The 22087-nt window shown below is 33.8% G+C and overlaps 1 protein-coding gene across 3 annotated transcripts in view; it reads left to right on the forward strand.

Annotated features, from left to right (window-relative positions):
• Window positions 1–22087, forward strand: part of ADK (adenosine kinase) — a 450870-nt gene that overhangs the window by 398089 nt on the left and 30694 nt on the right. For 2 of the 3 annotated variants that reach the window (XM_039872157.1, XM_039872159.1), the window contains exon 10: window positions 20686–20772. In XM_039872157.1, coding sequence (XP_039728091.1) covers window positions 20686–20772 — 87 coding nt within the window. Of the gene's footprint in view, window positions 1–20685; window positions 20802–22087 lie in introns of all 3 variants that reach the window. The other variant, XM_039872158.1, reaches the window with a different exon arrangement.

A 22087-nucleotide genomic window follows, 5' to 3' on the forward strand; every position in this document is an offset into this window, starting at 1 on the left:
ACTTAAAATTTGAGGACTTTTCTGTAAATATAAAAAATCAAAATAAATAATTGCCTGCCATTATAATCGAAATAGCAAGAGTAATAACTTAAGGGGTAAGATGATAAATACTGTTTTCCATATCTTATTTTCAAATCTTTAAGAATTATCAGTTTTTAAAAGAACATACTCCTTTTAATTAACTGTACAAATTTAGCTACTCTAAAGTAGCATAGACTACTAGTGGCTGAAGCTCTAGGGTTTCATTAGTACAGTGATGACTTAATTAACAAATCCTCCATGAACAAAACCGCTTTCCCCAAGACTGGCGTTGGTGCAGCAGGCATGTGGGAAGGATCAATTTTCCCTGAGCTAGATTGGTGGCAGCAGGGACTAATGAGGCAGGGCCTTGAAAGTAGCTCGCTCTCAAATCTAACTCCTCAGGGGTTGGCTAGAGCTGATGCTGATGGCACTGCTGCACTCCTGGGACCTGCACAGCCTGGTTACCCAGGTGTTGAAAAAACAATTTCTGTGCCAAGACCATATGTGGCTTTTAAGAGACTCGGCAGGACTCTTGCTTTAGGCAGAGCATTCCTAGTGTAGAATGAGCAGGCTAGGAAATAGCAAAGAGGGAATCCCATGTGTTAGGAAGTTTCCACTTGTCTTCTGTGTGTTCAGGGTACTGCTTTTTCCATTTTCTGGCTTCATTTTATTCGACTATAAAATGAAAAGACTTACTAGAAAATCTCTAATGTATCTTTGAGTTCTAATGACCTATCTGTCTGGATCAGGAGTCAGAAACTTTCTGTAAAGGGCCAAATAGTAAATATTTTCAGCTTTGCAGGACATGCAACCTCAGTTTCATTTGCTCAGCTCTGCCTCTGTAATGTGCAAGCAGTCATATGTAACAATACAGAAACAAATGGGTGTGACCGTGTTCCAATAAAACTTTATTTACAAAAATAAGCTGCTAGCTAGATTTGGCCCACAGGCCGTAGTGGGACAAACTCCCATCTAGATATTAGTGTAATGGAAATATCATTGAAAGAATTCTTTGGGGGATAGAATATAAACCTTATTTCAGAGGAATTATTCTCTCCGACTTTTTACTTTTAAAGATTAGTCAAATATAAAATGGTATTTTAATGTCAGGGTTTAGCACCATGCGGCAAAGGATAGAAATATCCTGTTACCAAACTGTTGTAGTAAATTCTCTGCAATAGAGAAAACTGTGCCTTCCAATTAAGGAGGAAAATGGTGTTTACAACATTTGTGACTGGATTCTTTTAAGTCTTCAAAACTCTTTAAGGCTAGTAGGAGAGAGGATCATTGGCCTATTTGTTTCTGAAAAAATAGGCTAAATCATGCCTTTCATGGTAGGGCGGGCTGCAGAGTGTGTGTTTTGTGTATTATTGTGTGTGTGTGTGTGTGTGTGTGTGTGTCTGTGTGTGTGTGTCTGTGTGTATGTGTGTGTCTGTGTGTCTGTGTGTGTGTATTATTGTGTGTGTGTCTGTGTGTCTGTGTGTGTCTGTGTGTTTCAGACAGGGGCAACTGCCATGCAGGCAGACTTCAGATCTCCATCCATCTTGGATTGGGTTTATAATTTGGTTTTAATTTATGAGGATTCTAATGTGGAAATCAGTCTGTCTGTACTTTAGAGATCTCTATTCTCCCACATCAGGCCTCAGCTATTCCACTTTGTCCAGTGTGTTTATACCATACTTTACTTCTGTTTGCTGTAACGACAAAGCAATCATAAGTTGTGATAATTAATTCAGGGCTACTATTACATGATGGGATCAGCACGGGGACACTTTATCTGCCTAGAGGTGTCTAAAATCTTGTTGGCCAGCTTATTTTCATCTAAGCACTGTTTGGTACCTTTACTTTCCCAGATGCAGAGTGTTAACTCTTCGCTGGCCTATCCCATTACACATAGCTGTGAGTGTAGCAGAACTGACATTTTCTTGCACTTACTGCTTGTCCAGAGGGAGCAGGTCAACCATCCCAGCATAGTGACAACTATAGCTCTTCCTTTAATATAGCAGTTTTCAAAGTGTGGACCCGTTGGATGTCTCCAAGACTTCTGTGAAGTCAAAACTATTTTACAATAATACTAAGAAATAATTTGCCTTTCAACTCTATTTCAGTAGGGTTTTCCAGAGACCACATAATGTATAATATAGCAATGGATTGAATACTGAAGCAGATATGAAAATCCAGCTATCTTTTATTAAACCAGACATTAAAGATATCACCAAAAAATGTAAATGCCACTCTTCACTAATATTTTTGTTTAGAATTTATTATTATTTTTCATGAAACTATGTTAAAATACAATTGGTTTATTAAGAAATATTTTTAAGTTTTTAATTTCTAATACAGTAAATATTGATAAATATAACTCACATAAACAAAAGCTATTTTGGGTCCTCAATTTTAAGAGTAATATAGGGGTCCTAGAACCAAAAAGTTTGAGAACTCCAATTATAATATAATATCCTTATTTGCAATGCTCTGATCTCATGGTTACTGATACCATCCTCAGCATATTCCCATATGTAAAATATCCAATGAAATTCCCTCATTCGGACATAACAATTGTTAACAATTCAGTGATTATCTTTCAAACATCTTTCTACTGAGTGCTTGCATGCATACATTACATTATTTTACATACATGGGATCATATTATACTTTTCCAAACTTTTTCTAATGAGACATTTCAGTTTTTCTTCTCGTTAACTCTGAATTCTTATATAATCCTAAGGTCTTAAAAAGAGCATAGGGATCATCTTATCTCATTTCCAACCCAAGTCAAGATTCCTTTCTAAAACGCTCACTTTCTATCAAATCTATTCATTTCAGTTTTCTAAACTCTAAATTGTTAGAAAATTTTTCTTTCTTCAGAACATCAATTTTCCTTATAACTTCTGTCCATTAGTTCTCGTTTCAAGAACAACGTAGAATACGTCTTATCCATCTTTACTGTGCTTCATTATGGATCATTATGGATGTTTTCTTCTGATCTGTCTTCCAATTCACTAATTCTTTTCTAATCTGTGTCTAAGTTTCTGTTAAACTTATCTATTGAATTATTTTCAATTTTCATTTAAACCTATGGAGTTCTTCATTTTCATTGTCTATAGTCTATAGTCCTCTGCTGAATTCAGTTTTATTTTTAACTCTTGATCAGTAAGCATAGTTATTTCAAGTTTCTGTTTGATAAGTTCAATATCTGCAGCCACTTTGAGCTACTTTCTGTTACATAATTTCTGTTGGTTTTAATTTCTTGCTTGTCTCCTTACATTATTATTTTTATTGAGCAATACATTGTATTTGGAAAATTCCTTGTAGAAATAATTTGAGGCATAAGGCGATTCATGTTTGATTTGAGAAGGCACAGGAACACTGGCACACTAGAGTCATCTTGATCTAAGTTTTAGGTATCGAGATGATTGGAAGCTTTGCTATAATCCATTGCCTAGGCCTAATGGTGAGCACTTCCTGCTCACCATTAAGCCTAAGTGCAGCCTTTTGGGTTTCCAAACTAAGATGAAGAGGTTTTACTAGGGCCATCCGTGTTGACAGTCATTAGATTTCAAATTTTGTCCTCCTAGCTCTAGCAAACACCAGACTTACCTCTCTGGGCACCAGCATCCCTTACATCCCACCCTGGTGATTTTTTAATCTTTTGTTAGGCGTTCAGTGCCTTCAAGCACATTTTTTAAAGATACATTTTGCCAGATGTTCTGTTCTTGTTGAGGCAGTTGGTCTAAGTTATCTAGTCTGCCATTATCAAAAAAAGCCTCTGGAACCTACTTAAATTCATATTAATATTTCTCTGTATTTCTGAGTTGTACAGAAAGCTGTTAGGGAGCAGGGATAACCATGATCAAGGCATCCTCATGGGCACATTGTATCATGTGTACCACATTCATCCAGATGCTCTTCAAGAGTAATTCTTGAATCTTTAGCCTGATATTACATTCTGTTTCAGACAAATTGAAGCCATTCTCAAATTTAAATAAGCAGTTATTCTATAGCCTTCATCTCATAATTTTGAATTCTGTTAGGATTAAGAATCACAGTGTTGCCCTTTTTTATATTTATTAACCTGTTAGATTCAGCCTAACAAATAACCCTTAAAATCTTAATGACTTTCAATAATAAAAACTATTTTTTCTCTTACATTTCTGTTCCTCACTGGGTTAGCTGAGGCACTGCTCCATGTTTTCTTTATTCTAGGACCGATACCGATGGGCAGCCCCAATCAGGAGCATGCAAGTTGTGTTAGACAGGAAAAGACGTGATGAAAGAACTTCTTACAGCTCTTTCATCAACTTCCCCTCACATTTATTAGCTGAAGTCAAGTCACATGGCCAAGCCCGATGTTAATTAGATAGAAAGTACTGTCCTTATTGACAGATTATGGTTTTCCCACAGCGATGAACCCAGTAAGGAGGGGCACTGACTGCAATGTCAGAGTGGCTCCATTTTCTTTAACAGGTTTATATTCTAGTCTTGAAATAAAGTAATGCTTAGAATGAAAGTTCTCATTGTAATTTAGGATTTAAACTAACTGAAAATCTCAGAACAAACTTTGTCTAAACCTTGAATTAATCTGAAGAACCACTCTCATTTCCCTTTAAGGCATTAATTCTGTCTATGCACAGTTTCTTTAATCTGTGGTTTCTCTAAATTCCTTTACTCTATCTCTTATCCAGTTGGTCATATTGGAATTTGTTCTTTGCGAAGTTAAATTTTTAATATTGACCTCTAGGCATTACAGGGCAGTCCAGTTGTGTTTCCCATTTTATATTACACCTCCATTAACATTAAATTTTCCATATTAGCTTTTCTAGAATTTTAAGGTTTTTTTAAACTTTACATCTCATCCTTCCCATTTATTTGCAGTTCTCTCTTCTCCTGTTTAATTATCCACCCACTAAAGTTATGTTTACTGTCTCTTATTCTTTCATTCATCGTCTATGCTCATAAATTTTAAACTTAGAGATTCCCTTTTCTCCCTTATAAGTATGGTATTTTTCTAGTTGGTCTCCTATTAATGTTCAAAATGTTTTTGGAAATGTATTGGGATTTTCTTCAATGTTTGAGGTTCTCTAGTGTGTCATTTTATTTTCATTCATCAGAGCTATTCCTACAATTCTTGTATGGGGTCTCTTATATGATGATTTATTTTTCATGAGTGAAATACAATATTGAGCAACATTGAAGTTTTTTTATTTCTTAACCTAAAATATAATAGTTATGTAGTTAATAATGAGATGGAAACATAGGTTTTGTGAAAAGGAGAAGGTGTTTCTTCAAATAAAATTCCTGTGTCAAAAAGCTGCAAGTGCTACCTCTGTTTGTGACCCCTGAATGATGTCTGCTCTCTTTGTACTAAATCTAGTAGTAATTGATCCCAAGGAAGATCACAAAATTCTCTCTTGTTAGCTTTAGAAATGCATCGAAGAGTACCTTGTTTGATGGGATAAAAGCTTCAATAAATGATGCCCCCACCTGAGTGGTTAATTTCAAAATATTTTTTGTCTAACACATTGTTGTCCGTGACAACCGAACAAGAACTTTTAGAAGCAGTTGGCTGTCCAATAATGGCAAATTTCAAGGCTATGCAAATTGTGTCAGTTCAGCCCAGCTCTTTTCTCTATTATCATATCAATTGAGTCAGTTCATAGTAGACAAAGCAAGGTTATGGGAACCACCTAGAGCATCATGCACCATTTAACATCAATGCAGCATACATGAACATCTGCAACTTCAATCTTATTAACAGAGGATAGAATGGAAGGCAGTAAACAGCTTTCTTCAACATTTATTTGCAAAATAGTATTTCCTAGTGTTTGCATTGTTTATCAACAGGAACTTCATCAATAATTGTATAATTATGGTTGCCTAGATTACAGTGCCCTCATGCATTTTGTCATTTATTATAGAGAGGTCTGAATTTAATCTGAATTTGGACACATGACTCAAGACTGATAATATTAAGTCCCTTGAAATGTGATTTGCATAATACAGATATTTTGTATAGTAGGAGAATGGCAGTTTATGATTCTTCACTTTAGGGATTAAGTAAACAGGGGAAAAACTTTGAAAGGCAGTGAAAAATTAGGGGAAGCCACTAGTTAGAGTCAAACATAGACCCACTAAACATGAGAGTAGGTTATGTTCTTTAGAGTTAATCATGAGTAATTAGATGTTTACTTTAGGCCAAAATTGGGCTGAATTAAAACAAGATTACTGTGTCGAGGTCTTCCCCTCAGTCTCTATATTTTTAAGGGAGAAAATGGGAGAAAACTACAAGTATAGTGAGAAAAAAAGCTATGGTGGCCAAAGTTAGAAATTCGAAATACAGAAGAGAGGCTGGACATATCAGTTCATCCTTACTTCTCTTGTTTCTGAAGCCCAATAATGCCAGAATTTGCAGTAAGCAGCCATGCATTCTTCAGGCTCTGTGGCAACAGAGAGTTTATCTTGGCAGACAGTGCAAAATATCCAAGAAGAATGAAGAGAAATAATATAAGCTCAGTAACAGATATTGATGTGGTTAATCGGAGTTGTCTCATAATAGAGCAGGAATAGGAAAATGTGAAAAACTAATGAGTAATTTAAAGAAAGTAAGGCAAAGGCTGGTCTGAAAAGTTCATCTCTTTTAAACATGAGAATCTCGCATTTTAACTTAAATCCATTTTATATTTAAGGAAAATTTGAGTCCTGTTTGTGAAATTGCATTTGAAATATTTTGATTGGTGATTATTGGTGAAAATTTAAAAGTATTAAACTGAGTGAGCCCCATTTGAACTGGGCTGTATCTTCCCAATTAATCAACAGTCATTTCCTTTAAAAAAAAAAAGTGTAGGGTTAGAATATTTTCACCCCTTCATTGTTATGTATTTATGCCCTTAATAATTCTCCATGCATTTTCTAGCTACAAATTTTTCTTCTCATATTTTTGTTTAAGATCACATAAGGAAGAAAAAATCAGCTAAAACAGCTGCTATAATAAAGTATCCACAGAGTAGAGGAAGATACAGATTTTTTACTCCTACTTTTGTGGTTCTTGGGTATAATGAACATAGCAGAAGCTTTCTTAACATAATAGTTAACCTATTATTTCCTCTTTCTGAGGGATGCTAAGAACTGGTTTGTCAGAGGTAATAGTTTGACCTGTCATTACACATTATGCTAAAGACTTTTTTTAAAAAATAATTACAGTGTCTACTATAAACTTGAAAAATTCTAGCTCTGTGCAGAATAAGGGTGAAGATTTTATATACATACATAAACATATATATGCCTCTCACCTGAATACCTCAGGGAGGACATTTTCTAGGCTGGGGCTTGGCAGTAAATGTACAGTACCAATTCTGATACATGTACACCTTTCCTTTAAAGAACTTATATGAAAATATTATTCGGGAACCTTTTCTAGGAGGTATTTGTCAAAACTGCTATGATAATAACTTTGTCCTAATGATTCGCAGTCTCTGTTTAGGGAGTAATCAATAAACTACAAATTAATGTTCCATAATTCACATTACAATGCATATGTAATTATTTTGAGATGAGGCAAACCCTATGCATTTAATTTACAGCTGTAATTAAATAAACTCATTTGATACTAATTAGGTGAGCCTTAAAGGATCATAGGTTTGTGTATTTAATTATCAAAGTACAATCAGCAACCAATTTCCGAAAAGCTTTCCAATCTCGAACTCAACACTGATCTTTGGCCACATTACAATTTTTTCGTCTTGAATCTTCAGTAAATTAAAATACATTGTGAATTGTAGAGTATCCTTGGTGAGTTAGCTTTTTGGTAATTTGTAATTCTCCATCTGAAAAAAAATGGGCTTAAAAATACAAAAGTTTTATATTTGGCAAAACTGTCCATCAGAAATGAAGGTGAAATTAATTCATTTCCAGGAAAACAAAAACTAAAGGAGTTCATTGCAAGTAGACCTGCCCTATAGGAAATGCTAAAGGGAATCCTTTAGGCTGAGATAAAAGGCACTAGACAGTAATTGAAAGCCATGTAAAAAAATTAAGAACTCAAGTAAAGATAACTACATAGGTAAATGTAATAACCAGTAGAAATATAATTTTGGTTTGTAACTCCTCTCTTACATTATGTGTGATTTAAAAGACATTAAACAAAATTTTATGTTAATAGACACGCATGTATAAAGATGTAATTTATAACAACAGCATACAGGGTTGGGAGGGAGGGAGAAGGTACTGTATAGGACCAGAGGTTTTGTATGCTGTTGAAGCTAAGTTGGGATCAATTTAAATTTGATTGTTATATATTAGGATGTTAATTGTAACTCCAAGGGTAACTGCTAAGAAAATACCTAAGGAATATAGAAGTATTCTCTATTTTGTTAAAATAGTATATAAAAATTAGTTTATCAGAAAATATACTTGATTTCTAGCTTAAAAGTCTTTTAAATTCTGTCGGTCAATCACCGAGTATTTATTAAATACCTAATATAATGGGCTTTCTGCTAGGTTTCAATAATTATCCCCATTTCTTCCCACGAAATGTGTAAATATAATCAAGAAAGAAGACTTATCTGATGTCTAGAGTGACTTCTTAGTTTTGGAATATGCTAGCTAAAGTGTTCACATTTTCATATTTATTTATGCTGTAAAGAATGTGAAAGCTTGTGCTTTATGATTTTCCCTGAAGGTATAAAAGATTGTTTCTGCCTCCATGCTTTTAAAACTAACACATCTTAATGTAAGGAGGAGAAGGTACTGATGTGGTCCAGTATATATATCCCCTTCATTCTCAGATATTTAAGGTATTGCCATCACTATCAGAAAATATGAACCTTGCCCTCAGGTGCTCAAATTCTAGGCTTTAGGAACGTGCTAACCAAAACATGGGTTGTTTGTTTGTTTGTTTGTTTGTTTATCAGCAGCCATATGGTAAATTAAAAGTAATTGCTGATACTTACGTTGTGTATTATAGCTCACATAGAACATTTTACTTATATTATCTAAAATGAGGTATTAAAATAGATTTTAATGAGGGTATTAGCACAGTTTGTCAGTACATTAAAAATAGAGCCTTCTCTTTTATTTATTTTATTTTATTTTTTGGCATTACTTTGTCTTTTCAAAGAATTAACTAGCACAGTGCAAATTTCTTCTGTCCAGATGTAACCAACATCAAGACTTCACATACTACACAATTAATGACAGCAGCCTTGTTGCACTTCTAAGCCTGATCAATTTGTATATTGTCTATGTCCTCTGAAGAAGTATAAATAGTATTGTGGTCTATGAATAGGCCTAATCTAGCAGGTGCCATTACATAGACTGGAGTATAAACGGTATTTTCTAAAACTATACAACGTGATGTTCCTAAATTGAATTATCTTCCATCTTCTTCCACTCTCATGAACAAAGATACTGATTCAGGTATCATTTAATGGAAGAACTATTAGTAGTTCAGCATAACTAGCAAAGTATAAAGACTTGACACCCGACGATTTCTGTTCTTTCTGAGGGTGAGAATTACTTGGTGGCTTGAGAAGACATTTGAAATGATGCTTTGAGAAGGGGAATGGAAGCACCAGTTAGTGATCATTAGTAGGACCAGTTCTGAGAGGAATTAGCAGTAATTGGCTCAGTACTGGATGACGAAGACTGGCCTGCTTTGAGACAAGTCTTTATCATTTTTTTATACCATTGTGCCATTCTTTTTAATCTCTGGATAGGTATGTGTATGATCTTTAAATTATTTCTGCAACTAAAAAAATTTGTTGCCATGCCTTCCAATCATAAAGAATAAAGAGGAGAAATACACCCAAGCTTTAAAAGCAATGTAAAATATTGTACTTGAGAGGTTTTTTAAACAGGTAATTAACCATACGTTTACACACTTTAATCTACTTTTAAGTGCAAAAGAGATTGGCAAATGACTCAATAAAGAAAAGTGTTTTGTTTAAATTGGATAAAATGGTTATTTACTGGTGTTTATCGCTGTACTCCAAGTAGTGGAGTGATCTGTGAATCCAATTTAGTTTATTGAACAATAAATAGTACTCATAACTTTTATCAATGTTTGTCAGGACATCCATTGAAATTGACTCCATACTTTGGGTAACTTCAATTTTATTGTACACTATAAAATGTTTAAAAAATATTTTTCTTTCAGTATAAACCTATGACACTACATTGAGGCATTATTGTCCCTGCAAACCACTAAACATCAGTGGTATTTCAGCAGTACTTTCTTGCTCTAAGATTTCTTCTAATCCATAAAAAGAAAAAAGGAGCCATTGATCCCCTCATGTCTAATGCAGTTTTTCCTTCATAAACTTCGTAAACATTTCCCATTGCAACTATCAACTATTCAAACAGAAATCTTACTGAGGGAAAGTCCACAATTAGAAGTAGTGACATCAGTAGTTTTTTCCTGAATAACAGAGAAAACCTTTGTGTGTGTGCGTGCGTGTGTGTGTGTGTGTGTACATATATATGTATGTGTGTTTATATATATCCATTTTGAAAATCTTTACTGTTGTACTCGGAAATACATAACTTTAAGAAGGGGTACACTTAGAATACTAATAATGTCTTGTACCCTATAACTGCAATTGGGACTAAACCACAGAAAAGTCAAGAAAGCTGTTGATATTTGGTCTGTTTTTTCCCACAGCCATGATGCATTGTATCTAATAAGTTCTTCTTCCAGTTCTTCCAGTCCTAAGAGTCCATGGTGTCTTTATAAAGAAGGATCACATACATATAAATATTAGTTGGACTTAAATATGATATGGTATCTTCATGAGGTGAATCCCACCTGTCGCTAGGATCCATTTGATTGCCTTGGTTTGATTCGATCCAAGTGTTAACTCAAAGTCTCCATATCAGAGCCTTCTATCTTTAAACAGGATCTAAGCGTAGGTTCATTGAGTCATAAGTATCTTCATATCTGAATGATGAAAAACAACATGCTCGAGGGCACCAATCAAATCATATTTTCATTATTCTCCAGAATATCTTCAGTACAGTTAGATCTGGGAAGGTTTTTAGGATAAGTTGCGCAAGTTGAATTTATTCACTCTTGAAACAGCACATTACCCTGTGATTTTTCAAGCAGTAGTATGATTTCCTTTTCTACAAGTATTTATAATGCTACATTAGATCATAATAATTCTAAAAAGCTGGATCATTGACAGCTAAACTCTTTGGTTTACTTGGTTTGCTAAACTAACCTAGAGAAGTAGGTTATAGTAATGTACCACTTATTCATGATCATTTAGAAAATATATAGTAAGTTATACTCTACTAGGTGAAACAGAGACCAGCCTTAAGGAACTTAATATCCATTAGGCATAATCATTCATTCCATAATAAATGTTTATTGAGCACCTACTGTATACGAGGTATAGAACTAAGCTGAGAATAAAATTAAGTCATAATTCCTACCCACAAGGAGCTTATTTTTTAGGTGAAAAAATTCTTATAAATAAATCATTATAAATATGATAAATATTTTCTTAAAGGTACGTGAAGGTTATAAGTGATGGCATAAAAGAGGAAGTAATCAGTTATGCTTCTAAGGATAACCCTGAGAAGTCAGGGACTACATCCAAGAAGATAAGCCTTATCTAGGATTTGGAACTAATAGTAAAAGACAATCTGGGCAATTGACTTTGTATGTACACAGGGAAATTAAAAAAAAAAAAAAAGACACACTTGAAAAATGAGTATGACAAAAGAACAGTCACAGGTCAGGGAATGGCAAAAGATGAGGTTTGAACAATAGGCTGGATTCAGTAGAGAACCATTAAAGGGTTTTTAACAGAATAACATGATCAGATTTGTATTCATAAAAATTGTTCTGTTTGTTCATTCAACAAATATTTACTAAACACCTATATAATGTGCCAAGCATAGTTGTGAGTGCTAGAGATTGTTAGACAAATTGCCTTTCCAATAGCCCCTTTTACCTAAGTAGTCAATGTTGTGCCATGAGCCCTAGATCCTTCCTTGGCACAGCTGATTGAATCAGGGATGGGAACCTAAAAAGGACAGATAATCCATAGGTGGCCAGTGATCTATGAGCTAAGCCAACAGAGGAAACCGGTTCTTATAGATATGATAATGGAGCAAATGCATAGACAGAAGCAGAAAGAGAACAGATTAAAATTAACTGCTTTGTATAAGATTAAAGTGATATGCTTCATTTAGTGAAACTATTAAAGGTATCAGATATCTCTTAAAGAAAAAATATATACCAAACAAAGGGGAAATAAGGTTTTAGAGCAGTAATGCCATCTATCGTTGTTTTCTTAGTCACTTTTCTTATTCAAAGTAAGCACTCATTTATTCTCTTATCTGTCTACATTCATCACTGAAGACTTTAGTTGGCATTTACTTGAAACATTTGCAGAAAATGAAAATAAAACATGAACAAACAAAGAGGCTTTATTGCAAAAAATGATAGTAGTGCCCGAGGTCAAACCCATGCCTTCAGGATTAAGAGGTACAAACTGGTAGTTACAAAATAGTCATGGGGATGTGAAGTACAGCATAGGGAATATAGTCAATAATATTGTAATAACCATGTATAGTGCCAGGTGGGTACTAAACTAATCAGGGAAATCACTTTATAAATTATATAAATGTCTAATCACTATACTGTATGCCTGAAACTAATATAAAATATTGTTGAATGTCAACTCTAATTGAAAAATAAAAATTTTTTAAATAATAAAATAAAAATCCACCCTGCCCCCCCAAATCCATGCCTTTAAGTGAGACGTGAATTCCTGTACCCAAGTTTCATTTTAAGATTAATAATATTCTTCTCCCTTTATTCATTAAATGCTTACTATGTGCCAATTTTTGCTCTAAGTGCTTTAAATATATCAACTGATTTAATGCTCACAAAATCTCTAAGAGATAATTACTATTATTACCCCCATTTTACACGTGAGAAAATTGAGGCATAGAGACTTTAACTCGGTTACGAGTGAGTAAATGGGAATTTACTAGTAACTGGAAATATGACCCACAGCAGTCTGGTTCATGTTCTTAACGACGATGTTATAGAGCCTCTGTTCTCTAGAGAGTATTTATCTACTTAATTTAGTCAAATTTAATTATCAGTACAGGGCTTGGAAAGGGAATTTATCAATTAACTGCTGTACACTGCTGGGTCAAAATCGGGTTTTTTCCATAATCACTTTTTTTTAGAAAATGGTAGCAACATTGCTGAAATGGCAGCTTTGGAATCACATTTTACTTTTCTCATTCTTTTTGTTCCAAAGTCCTACTTTGCCATGGGATCTTGGGCAGTTGACAATCTCTATGAGCCTCAATGCCTTCATTTATATAATCAGGTCAATAATCCTTAATTTATGTGATGGCAGTGAAAATACATGAGATGAAGTATATAAAGCACTTGGTGCAGTACCTGGAGCACAGTAAGCACTTGAATGTTACTTTTTTTTTTTTACTCTAAAACTACAGTTGCATCCCATTGCCTGTTGTATCAAATTCAAACTTCTGTCTCCTTAGAGATGGCCAGACCCCGCCCAACGTGCGTTATTTCTTCCCTTACCTGACATATAAACTTTCTTCTTTCTGTATACCTCCTGGGTATATACACCTTTCTTTTCCTTCCCGTTTCACTATCCACAGCTTCAAGACCTAGCTTAGGTTCAGTCTTCTCCACGAAACCATTTCCAATTAATTAAACTCAAATTGTTCCTTTCCTTTGAACTCCTGTTGCAGTTGTATTACAGTGTATATTTAACAAATTCTCTCACGTGTAGTAGATTTCTCTTTCCATGTAGATTCTAAGTTCTTTAAGAAGATGGATCATGTCTTAATATTTCTCCTGTATCTCCCTCAAAGGATCTAACAGAATATGAAGAGCTCATGTCAAGTTTCAACAAATCCTTGTTGCCCAGTTGAAGAAAATAAGCTCTTAAGAACACCTTATAAATTTATATAGGTCTTTATGTTTGACAGGGCACTTTCATAACATTGTTAATACTTAATCCATATAATAGTCACAGAAAGTAGTTAGAGCAGGTGTTATACTCATTTTTTAAGTAATAAAACTGAGTTTAAGTTACAGTGTGACTTCCATAAGGTCTTCTGGTAATTAGCATCGACTCTACTCCCAACCCCCACCATTCGGTACCATTCTCTATAAGACTGCCAGAATAATCTTTTTAAATCAAAGATAGGATCATGTCATTCCCTTGTTTAAAATCTTCCAATGGTTTCTCATTTTACTTGGAATGAAATTCTACCCATCCCCTACCCCTCCCACCCCACACACATGCTTGATCTCCCCACACTCTATATTCTAGTTACATTGGCCTTCTTAACTTTAAACAGGCTTAGCTCACCAACCTTGTTGCTAACCCAGGGCCTCTGCACTTGAATATTCTACCCCTGGATCTTCACATGGCTGTCTTTCTTGCTCTTGAAGTCTCAATTCAAACATCACTTCCTCAATGAGGAAGTATCACCCATCTAAATTGACTTTCTTCCCCGGTCATACTTCAGTTTATTTTCTTTGTGACATTTATTATCTCAAATTATCTTCTTCACTTTTTTTGTTACTTCTATATTGTCTCTCCTCACTAGACTGTAGGTCCCGTGAGAGCAGGGTTTTTGTTTGTCCTATTCACATCTGTATTCCAAGTCTCTAATAGAGTGCCTGACACACGATAAGCTCTTAATAAGTATTTGTTGAATAAAGTAGCTGAGCCAAAATCATGAGTCTTTTGAGTCCTAATCCAGTGTACTTCCCACCATTCCATTTATCCTGCCTTTCATGAAAGCACTTCTGCCTTTGGAACTACAATAAGAAATGATGTTCAGAATAATGACATTAACTGTGCTGTAGGATTCTCTATTATCAAAGAAAAATTTCATTCAGTTCAATAAACTAAACTAATTAAAGCAGGGATGTCATGGTATATTATTATATTATAATAATACATTTAGAAAGAGTTCCAACTAAAAAGACTTTCTGCTTTTTCTTTAGTTAACCAAAAAATTGAATTAACCAGAGCTCTTCATTCCCCAAAAGTCCTTGTTAATTAGGATTGTTCTATAAATCTCTATTATTAGCAGCATTTGTCATTTGTTTCATTACCGTGTTTATTAGGCCAGTCTGAGCAGGGTGTCTTTGCTCATATTCTGGCATGTATATCCCAGTGAAAAGGAAAATATTTCCTGGATTCTCTTTTATTTCCCTATTCTTTGACACTGGCATATTTCATGCTGTTTGTATAACAACTTCGTTTTCTTGTGTCAGTTCCCTATATAAAGTAGGAATTCTATTATTGACTTGGTTATTAAGTAAAGTAATTAAATTTAGGGTCTTTAAAATAAAAGCATTAGTACTTCGCAACGTTGTTTGTGATCATTGAAAACAACCTAAAGGTCTATAAATACAGGACCGCCTACATAAATTACAGTATATCTATACAATGAACTATTATGTAGCAATAAAAAATAATGAGGACATTGTCTGTTTACCAACACGGTGAGATCTCCAAGTAAAAAAACAAAACAAAACAAAACAGGGTCCAGTACAGTTTGCACAGTATTTTTTATTAAAAAAAAAAAAAAGAAAGGAAAATAATGATGTGTTTATGGAAGGATGTTCAGGAAAGCAGTAACAGTGATAACGAGATTAGACAGTAGTAGGGCTACAAACTGAATGAATAGGAGATAAGTGGTAAGAGGGAATTTTTTTTATAACATACCTTTTCATATATTTTTGAACTATATATTATCTATTCAAAAGGTTAAATTAAAAACAAGCACAACTAAAAGTAGTATATGATTCTGGATTGGATCCTGTATGGGGTGAAAAAAAAATGCTATAAAAGACATTAGGACAAAATAAACCATCAACAAAACAAAGAGGCAACACACAAAATGGGAGAAGAAATTTGCAAACACCTTCAATGAGGGACAAATATCCAAAATAGATAAAGAACTCATACAACTCAACAACAACAAAAATAACAAAAATCCAGTTAGAGTATTAGCAGAGAACCCGAATAGACACTTCTCCCAAGAAGACATACAAACAGGCAATAGACATATGGAAAGATGCTCAACCTCACTAGCTATTAGGGAAAAGCAAATCAAAACCATAATGAGATACCACTTCACACTTGTTAGAATGGCTGTTATCAACAACACAAGTAATAACAAGTGTTAAGTAGTAAGGAAAAGGGATCCCTTATAACACTGCTAGTGGGAATGGAAATTGGTACAGCCACTTTAGAAAACAGTATGGACATTCCTCAAAAAATTAAGAACAGAATTACCATATGACTGAGCAATCCCTCTTCTGGATATCTACCCCCAAAATTTGAGATCATTTATCCATAAAGATATATGCACCCCGATATTCATTGCAGCACTATTCACAATGGCCAAGATGTGGAAACAACCGAAGTGTCCTACAATTGGTGACTGATTAAAGAAGCTGTGGTACATATATACAATGGAATATCATTCAGCCATAAGAAAAGATGAAATACTGACATTTGCAACAACATGGATAAATCTTGAAATAATCATGCTAAAGCGAAATAAGTCAGACAGAAAAAGTTGAGAATCATCTGATTTCACTCATACATGGGATTTAAAACTGAAAGCAACAAATGAACAAGACAAACAAAAAAAAACCTCATAGACACAGACAGCAGTTTAGTGGTTACCAGAGGAAAAGAGGGAAGGAAGTAGATAAGCGTACAAAGGATCAAATATATGATGACGGAAGGAGATTTGACTTTGGGTGGTGAACACGCAATGCAATATATAGATGTATTATAAAATTGTACACTCAACACCAATGTTCCCCCAATAAATTTAAGTTTTAAAAAGCAACTGAAAAAAAAAGACATTACGATAATTAACAAAATCGAAATATGGAATATAGATTAGATAAAATAACAATATTGAGGGTTTTTTTAATTTATCAACTATACTATAGTTACCTAAAAGAATATCCTTGTTCTTAGGACATACACACTGAATTATGAAGGAGTCAAGGGCATAATATGTGCAACTGCTACCCAAATAGCTTGAAAGAATAAGTAATAATATGCATATATATATGGGAAGAATGATAAATTGTGGCAAATTGTTAAAAACTGGTAAATCTAGATAAACATTACATGGGAGTTCTCTATTTTTCTTCAAACTTCTCTGTTAGTTTAACCACATAAAAGGTTAATAAAAAACAAGCAAACAAAAACATTAGTACTCTAGAAATTACCTCAGTATAAGGAACGGCCAAAGTGCAGAAGCCTCTTTAAAGAATCTTAAGAGTTCCTGGTTTTTACCTAATCATGCTTTTCACTTCCTGATGAAGTTTTTGCCTTCCATTCCTGGTGATGCTTAGTCAGAGATAGCAGCATAAGAGGTAGTGACTACAGTTTACTTTGAGATTGAAGAATACCTGCCTATCTTATCCTGTTGTGTATCTTCTTCAATTATATCTCCTCTACAATTTAGAGGTGCCAACACATGGCATTTTAAAATACCTTGAACAAAATTTTCTAAGGATATTAATTATCATAAGGTTGTGTGTTCACAGTGCTAAAATACATAGTTAATTTAGCAGTGTTAAGGCTACAGAAACATTTAATCTAGTTGTTTAGCATTGAGTGACTGAATTTTTTTATTATTATTTTTCAGTTAGATATGTGTCATTTGTATAAACTAACCATGTCTACTAAAGTTGATTTAGCATTATAGATGAGTGAAGATGTTTTGATTCTAGCCAGACTGGCCTCTTAAGTGATTAGGTAATGAATTTTATGTTATAGGAAAGTGAAAGTAAATTATTTGTTTGTATAAACTGTCCAGAGAATGTTTGAATTTGACTATTTTGCTTTTTAAGTATGCGAAATTCTATTCTTCTGGATGAAGGTACCCTGAGGGTCTTGTCTAATAAATAATACCAAACAAATCTGGTATCAACTGAATTGTTAGTATTTGTTTCCTGTCTGTTTGGGGAAGCTCATGATTTTGTGCTGTTATAGAAATCAGGAAAATAGGAATAATGAACATCCCCAATCTTTTTCCTTCTCACTTTACAAAACATTTGGGAATAATTGAGAAATAATGGCTCTGACTTTAATCTCTTAAGTAGACGTACTTCATTAGAACTAACAGTGTCGTTTTTCTACAGCTAAGGCAGAATGCTATTTTTGCTACTTGTTCCTACAACTCCAGGCCCATTTTACACCTAAGAAAACTAGGTCCCAGTGAGAGTCATTTAAGTGTCTCAGGCCTCATTGGCTGAATAATGCTCATGCCTATAAGTGTGTCTTAAGATTTAGTGAGGTACTTTATAAGTTCATATAGTAAATTGTCTAGAAAGCTGTGGAATAATAGGTCATGCCGATGAATACTGTTTAGTTAGTTGTGTGGTTTTTGGTTTTTTTTTTGTAATAGCTCTGTAAACCAACTTAGATCAACACATTTCCAAAAAATCAGAATGTACGAAAAATATAATTGAACTTAAATATTATTGAATATTGTTTAATCTTTTTTCAACAATTTAGAACAAATTTCAGGATCTTGCAAATGTTCAGGGTCATTATTTTGAAAAGTGTTCTCATAATAAAGCTCTCTAAATACAGAAGATAATAGAGACTGGACTGTGTCTATACTGATTTATGACAGCTCTTTTACATTCTTGATATTCTTATATATTTGTTTATATTAGTAAGTACAGAAGGTAGAAAATAATTCTATGTTATGTTTCAGGAAATGTAACTTCACATGACACCTAAGGATAAAGCGTCTCAAGTATCTATACATATATCCAGAAAAAAACAGTGTAATAAAGCTGCATTCATTTAGAATTTTCAGTAAATGAGACCAATGAGTCATGAGTCTTAAGAACAAAGTTCGAAATAATCTCATCGATTGTAAATTAGGTTCTATTCACAAATAAAGATTTATCCAGCCAAAAATTAATAACTTTTTCAAACAAAGGACTCAAGGAATTATATCTAATTGTGACTTACTTAACATTTATATATAATTATTTTCAAATCTGAAATCTAGTAATTCTTATATTAATTCTTATATTACCTAAAATGTTTTATAGACATGTTACATAATGTAACCCTATTATAAATGGTAATGGTGTGTCATTAAGTTAGCTCGTTTTACTTATTTAGTGCCTGTTTGTTCTTAGTTTATAGTTAATTCCCGTTATAGTATGACTTGTACTTGGAAGTAATAAAACCAGATTTCTTTATAAATATTTATGGTACAGACCTTTTCCTAAATCAGACTTTATTCCAATAAAGTTTGCTAACATCTTTTTTTTTTTTTTTTTTTGCCTATGTAGCAGTAGGTACTGCATACTTCCTAGAAAACTTAATCCTAGATATCTATTCCTTAACTTCCAATTAATCAAAATATTGTTAGCTGCAATGTAGTTTCTGGTGTTCAAATATGTGGAAAATTAGTTACTTAAAGAGTTTTAATAACTGCTTCTGGAATGGAGTCTTAGCATCGGCAGTCATATGGTCAAAATGGATCACTAAGTGAATGAGTCCTCTCCTTGAATATCAGTCTTTCCAGGAGGATCTTTTTTTCATTATCATATCTTATTCCTTATTGAAAGTATTCATTAGTAGCAGGTAGCAGAAGTTAGACAGAACATGTTTCTTGAGATACTTAGGTTCTTTATTAAGACCTTAAGTTCTCAAGATCTTTTTCCTTCCCCCTTGACCTTAGTTGAGATTCAAGTTTATAAGTCTTCGACCATACCTGTCCCCATAAAGGATGCAAATTTGTGATTTCAGAAGGTCCAGCTCCCAGTAGAAAGCTCCATCCAATCTTTTGCAGATGTCCTCTAGGCCAGATTTCATCACAAATAACTTCATTCCACTGTCATGTGCCAAGTTTAAAGTACTGTATTAGGTTACTCTGTAGTCAAAACAACAAAGCCCTGGTCCAGACTGCTGTAAGACAAGAGGCCATTGCACTGCCGCTTTTGTTCTGGCCATGCATTCAGTGGTAGCTTTCTCTTTTGCTAGTTGACAGTTTAAAGGAAGTAGTGACTCCTTAGTAAAAAGTAACCAGATTAGGTTATTTGTAATAAGCCAACTAAAATCAGTAATCCTTGACATTGGCATGAATAGTAGTCATATTTTTATTGTGTCATTGTGATTTTTCTGTAGAGAAACCCCGAAAAGAAATCATTATTTATATTTCTTAAATTTACAGCTCTTTAGCTATATCGAAGATTTTATAGCCCAGAATGTAGTCAGGCTCAAAGCTTAATTAGAGATCCATGATCCAGTCCTTACAAACATTCCCTTTGGCCCGTAGTTTCTGCTCAAGTATTTATACTGTCCAAAAAGGTACTGCTACCATTTACAGTTGTTCACCCCAAATGTGAACTACCTAGGTATAACAATAACAAGACACATACAGGATCCATATGCTGAAAATTACCAAAAAAGCATTGCCTACAGATGGCTTTGTACCTTGGTTTCCAAGTGCTCCTGTACAGAATATGGAGTTCATGTTTTCTCTCTCTTTTTGAATGGTGAGTGATGAAATAGCTTCAGCTTTACTGGGTGAGTTTGTATACTGAGTATTACGAAGAGAAGTCAGTCTGCCTTTCTTTGGCTTTAATTGCAGAAAGTGAAGTCACTGCTTTTGCTGTCTTGGATCAGGACCAGAAAGAAATTGTTGATACCAATGGAGCTGGAGATGCATTTGTTGGAGGTACAGACTCATTTATTTTATACTTACTTGTAAGTTAAACATTTCCTTTAACTCTTGTCTCTACTACATAGCCAAGATTTATGAATTTAATAACTTTTAATTTCTTTTAAATAATTAACTCCTAATGTTCTTTCCATATGCTACTATCATTGTGAGTTCTAAGAGGGTATTTTACTACAGGAAAAATCTGTATTTTTGGCTTAGAGATAATTTGCTATTATGCTATACCTCAGTCATTTTCTCAAGATTAATTGTGTCTTTCAGAATATTCCATAAATAAGCTGCATCAAGTACAGTATATAGTATATCCATAGCCCTTCAGGCTTAAATGCTAACACATTGTTCTTTAAAACAAGTTGTGGTGAATATTAAACAGTATACTAATAACTAAAGATGATGTCTTTGGATTGTATCATTTGGTTAAAACATCTGTTTCTCACAGTAGTTGAATGTTTATTATATTAGGTAGAGTTAATTTTTTTGTCTGGTTCAGGCTCAGTAAGAACTGGCACAATTTATGAGGACTAAATCATTTTTGGAATGAGTACTCAAAAACAAGATCAAGACAGGAGATTCTGGCTTGATGACTTAGATTGATCTAAAATCTGGTTCAGAGATTCTTTACATATGTCTAAACTCCTTCTAGTTCAGTGTAGTTGAGCTAGGTTTAACTACTTTCTGGAAAGTTTTAGACTCCTGAATGATAACCTAGAAGAGTCCCTCCTGATCTCTTTATTTCTCATAACATCAATCATGACAAGGAAAAAAAGGCAATTGGAGCTGATCATTGTCCTCCTTTCCTTGGAAAATCATTTGAATCATGGAAAACTTATTTAAGATTATGCGATGGTTTTAACAGTATAGTTTAAATTTATTTGTTATTTATTTATTTTTAAGTAGTCTTTTTCACCAACATAAAGTTTTCATATTTCCTTCCTAAAACTATTCATGCCTAGTCTTAGTCTTAAATGAGCTGTTAACCATTACACTGGTAGCATGTCCCATGTGTTGTTCTTTGGTAAGAGCATACACCACAGATAACATTCTACATTGCTGTCATGCTTGCATCTTTTATTTCTTTGCTCTGAAAGTTTCATCATTGATTATTTTACAGCTGTATTTCCTATTCCATACTGCTTTAGAGTAAATTCAGGTAGGCTAAAAATATCCAGGATTGGGCTAAATTCTATAATACATCAAGGAAACGGTATTGATTTCCTGGTTAGAAATTGTTTAACCAGGAATCTTAGTACAGAAACTTTTAAACTTGTATGCTGTATGTGCCTTTTTAAATATTTAAAACAGTAAGTATTTT

Source organism: Pteropus medius, unplaced genomic scaffold (assembly GCF_902729225.1).
Source record: "Pteropus medius unplaced genomic scaffold, Ma_sr-lr_union100, whole genome shotgun sequence".
NCBI lineage: Eukaryota > Metazoa > Chordata > Mammalia > Chiroptera > Pteropodidae > Pteropus > Pteropus medius.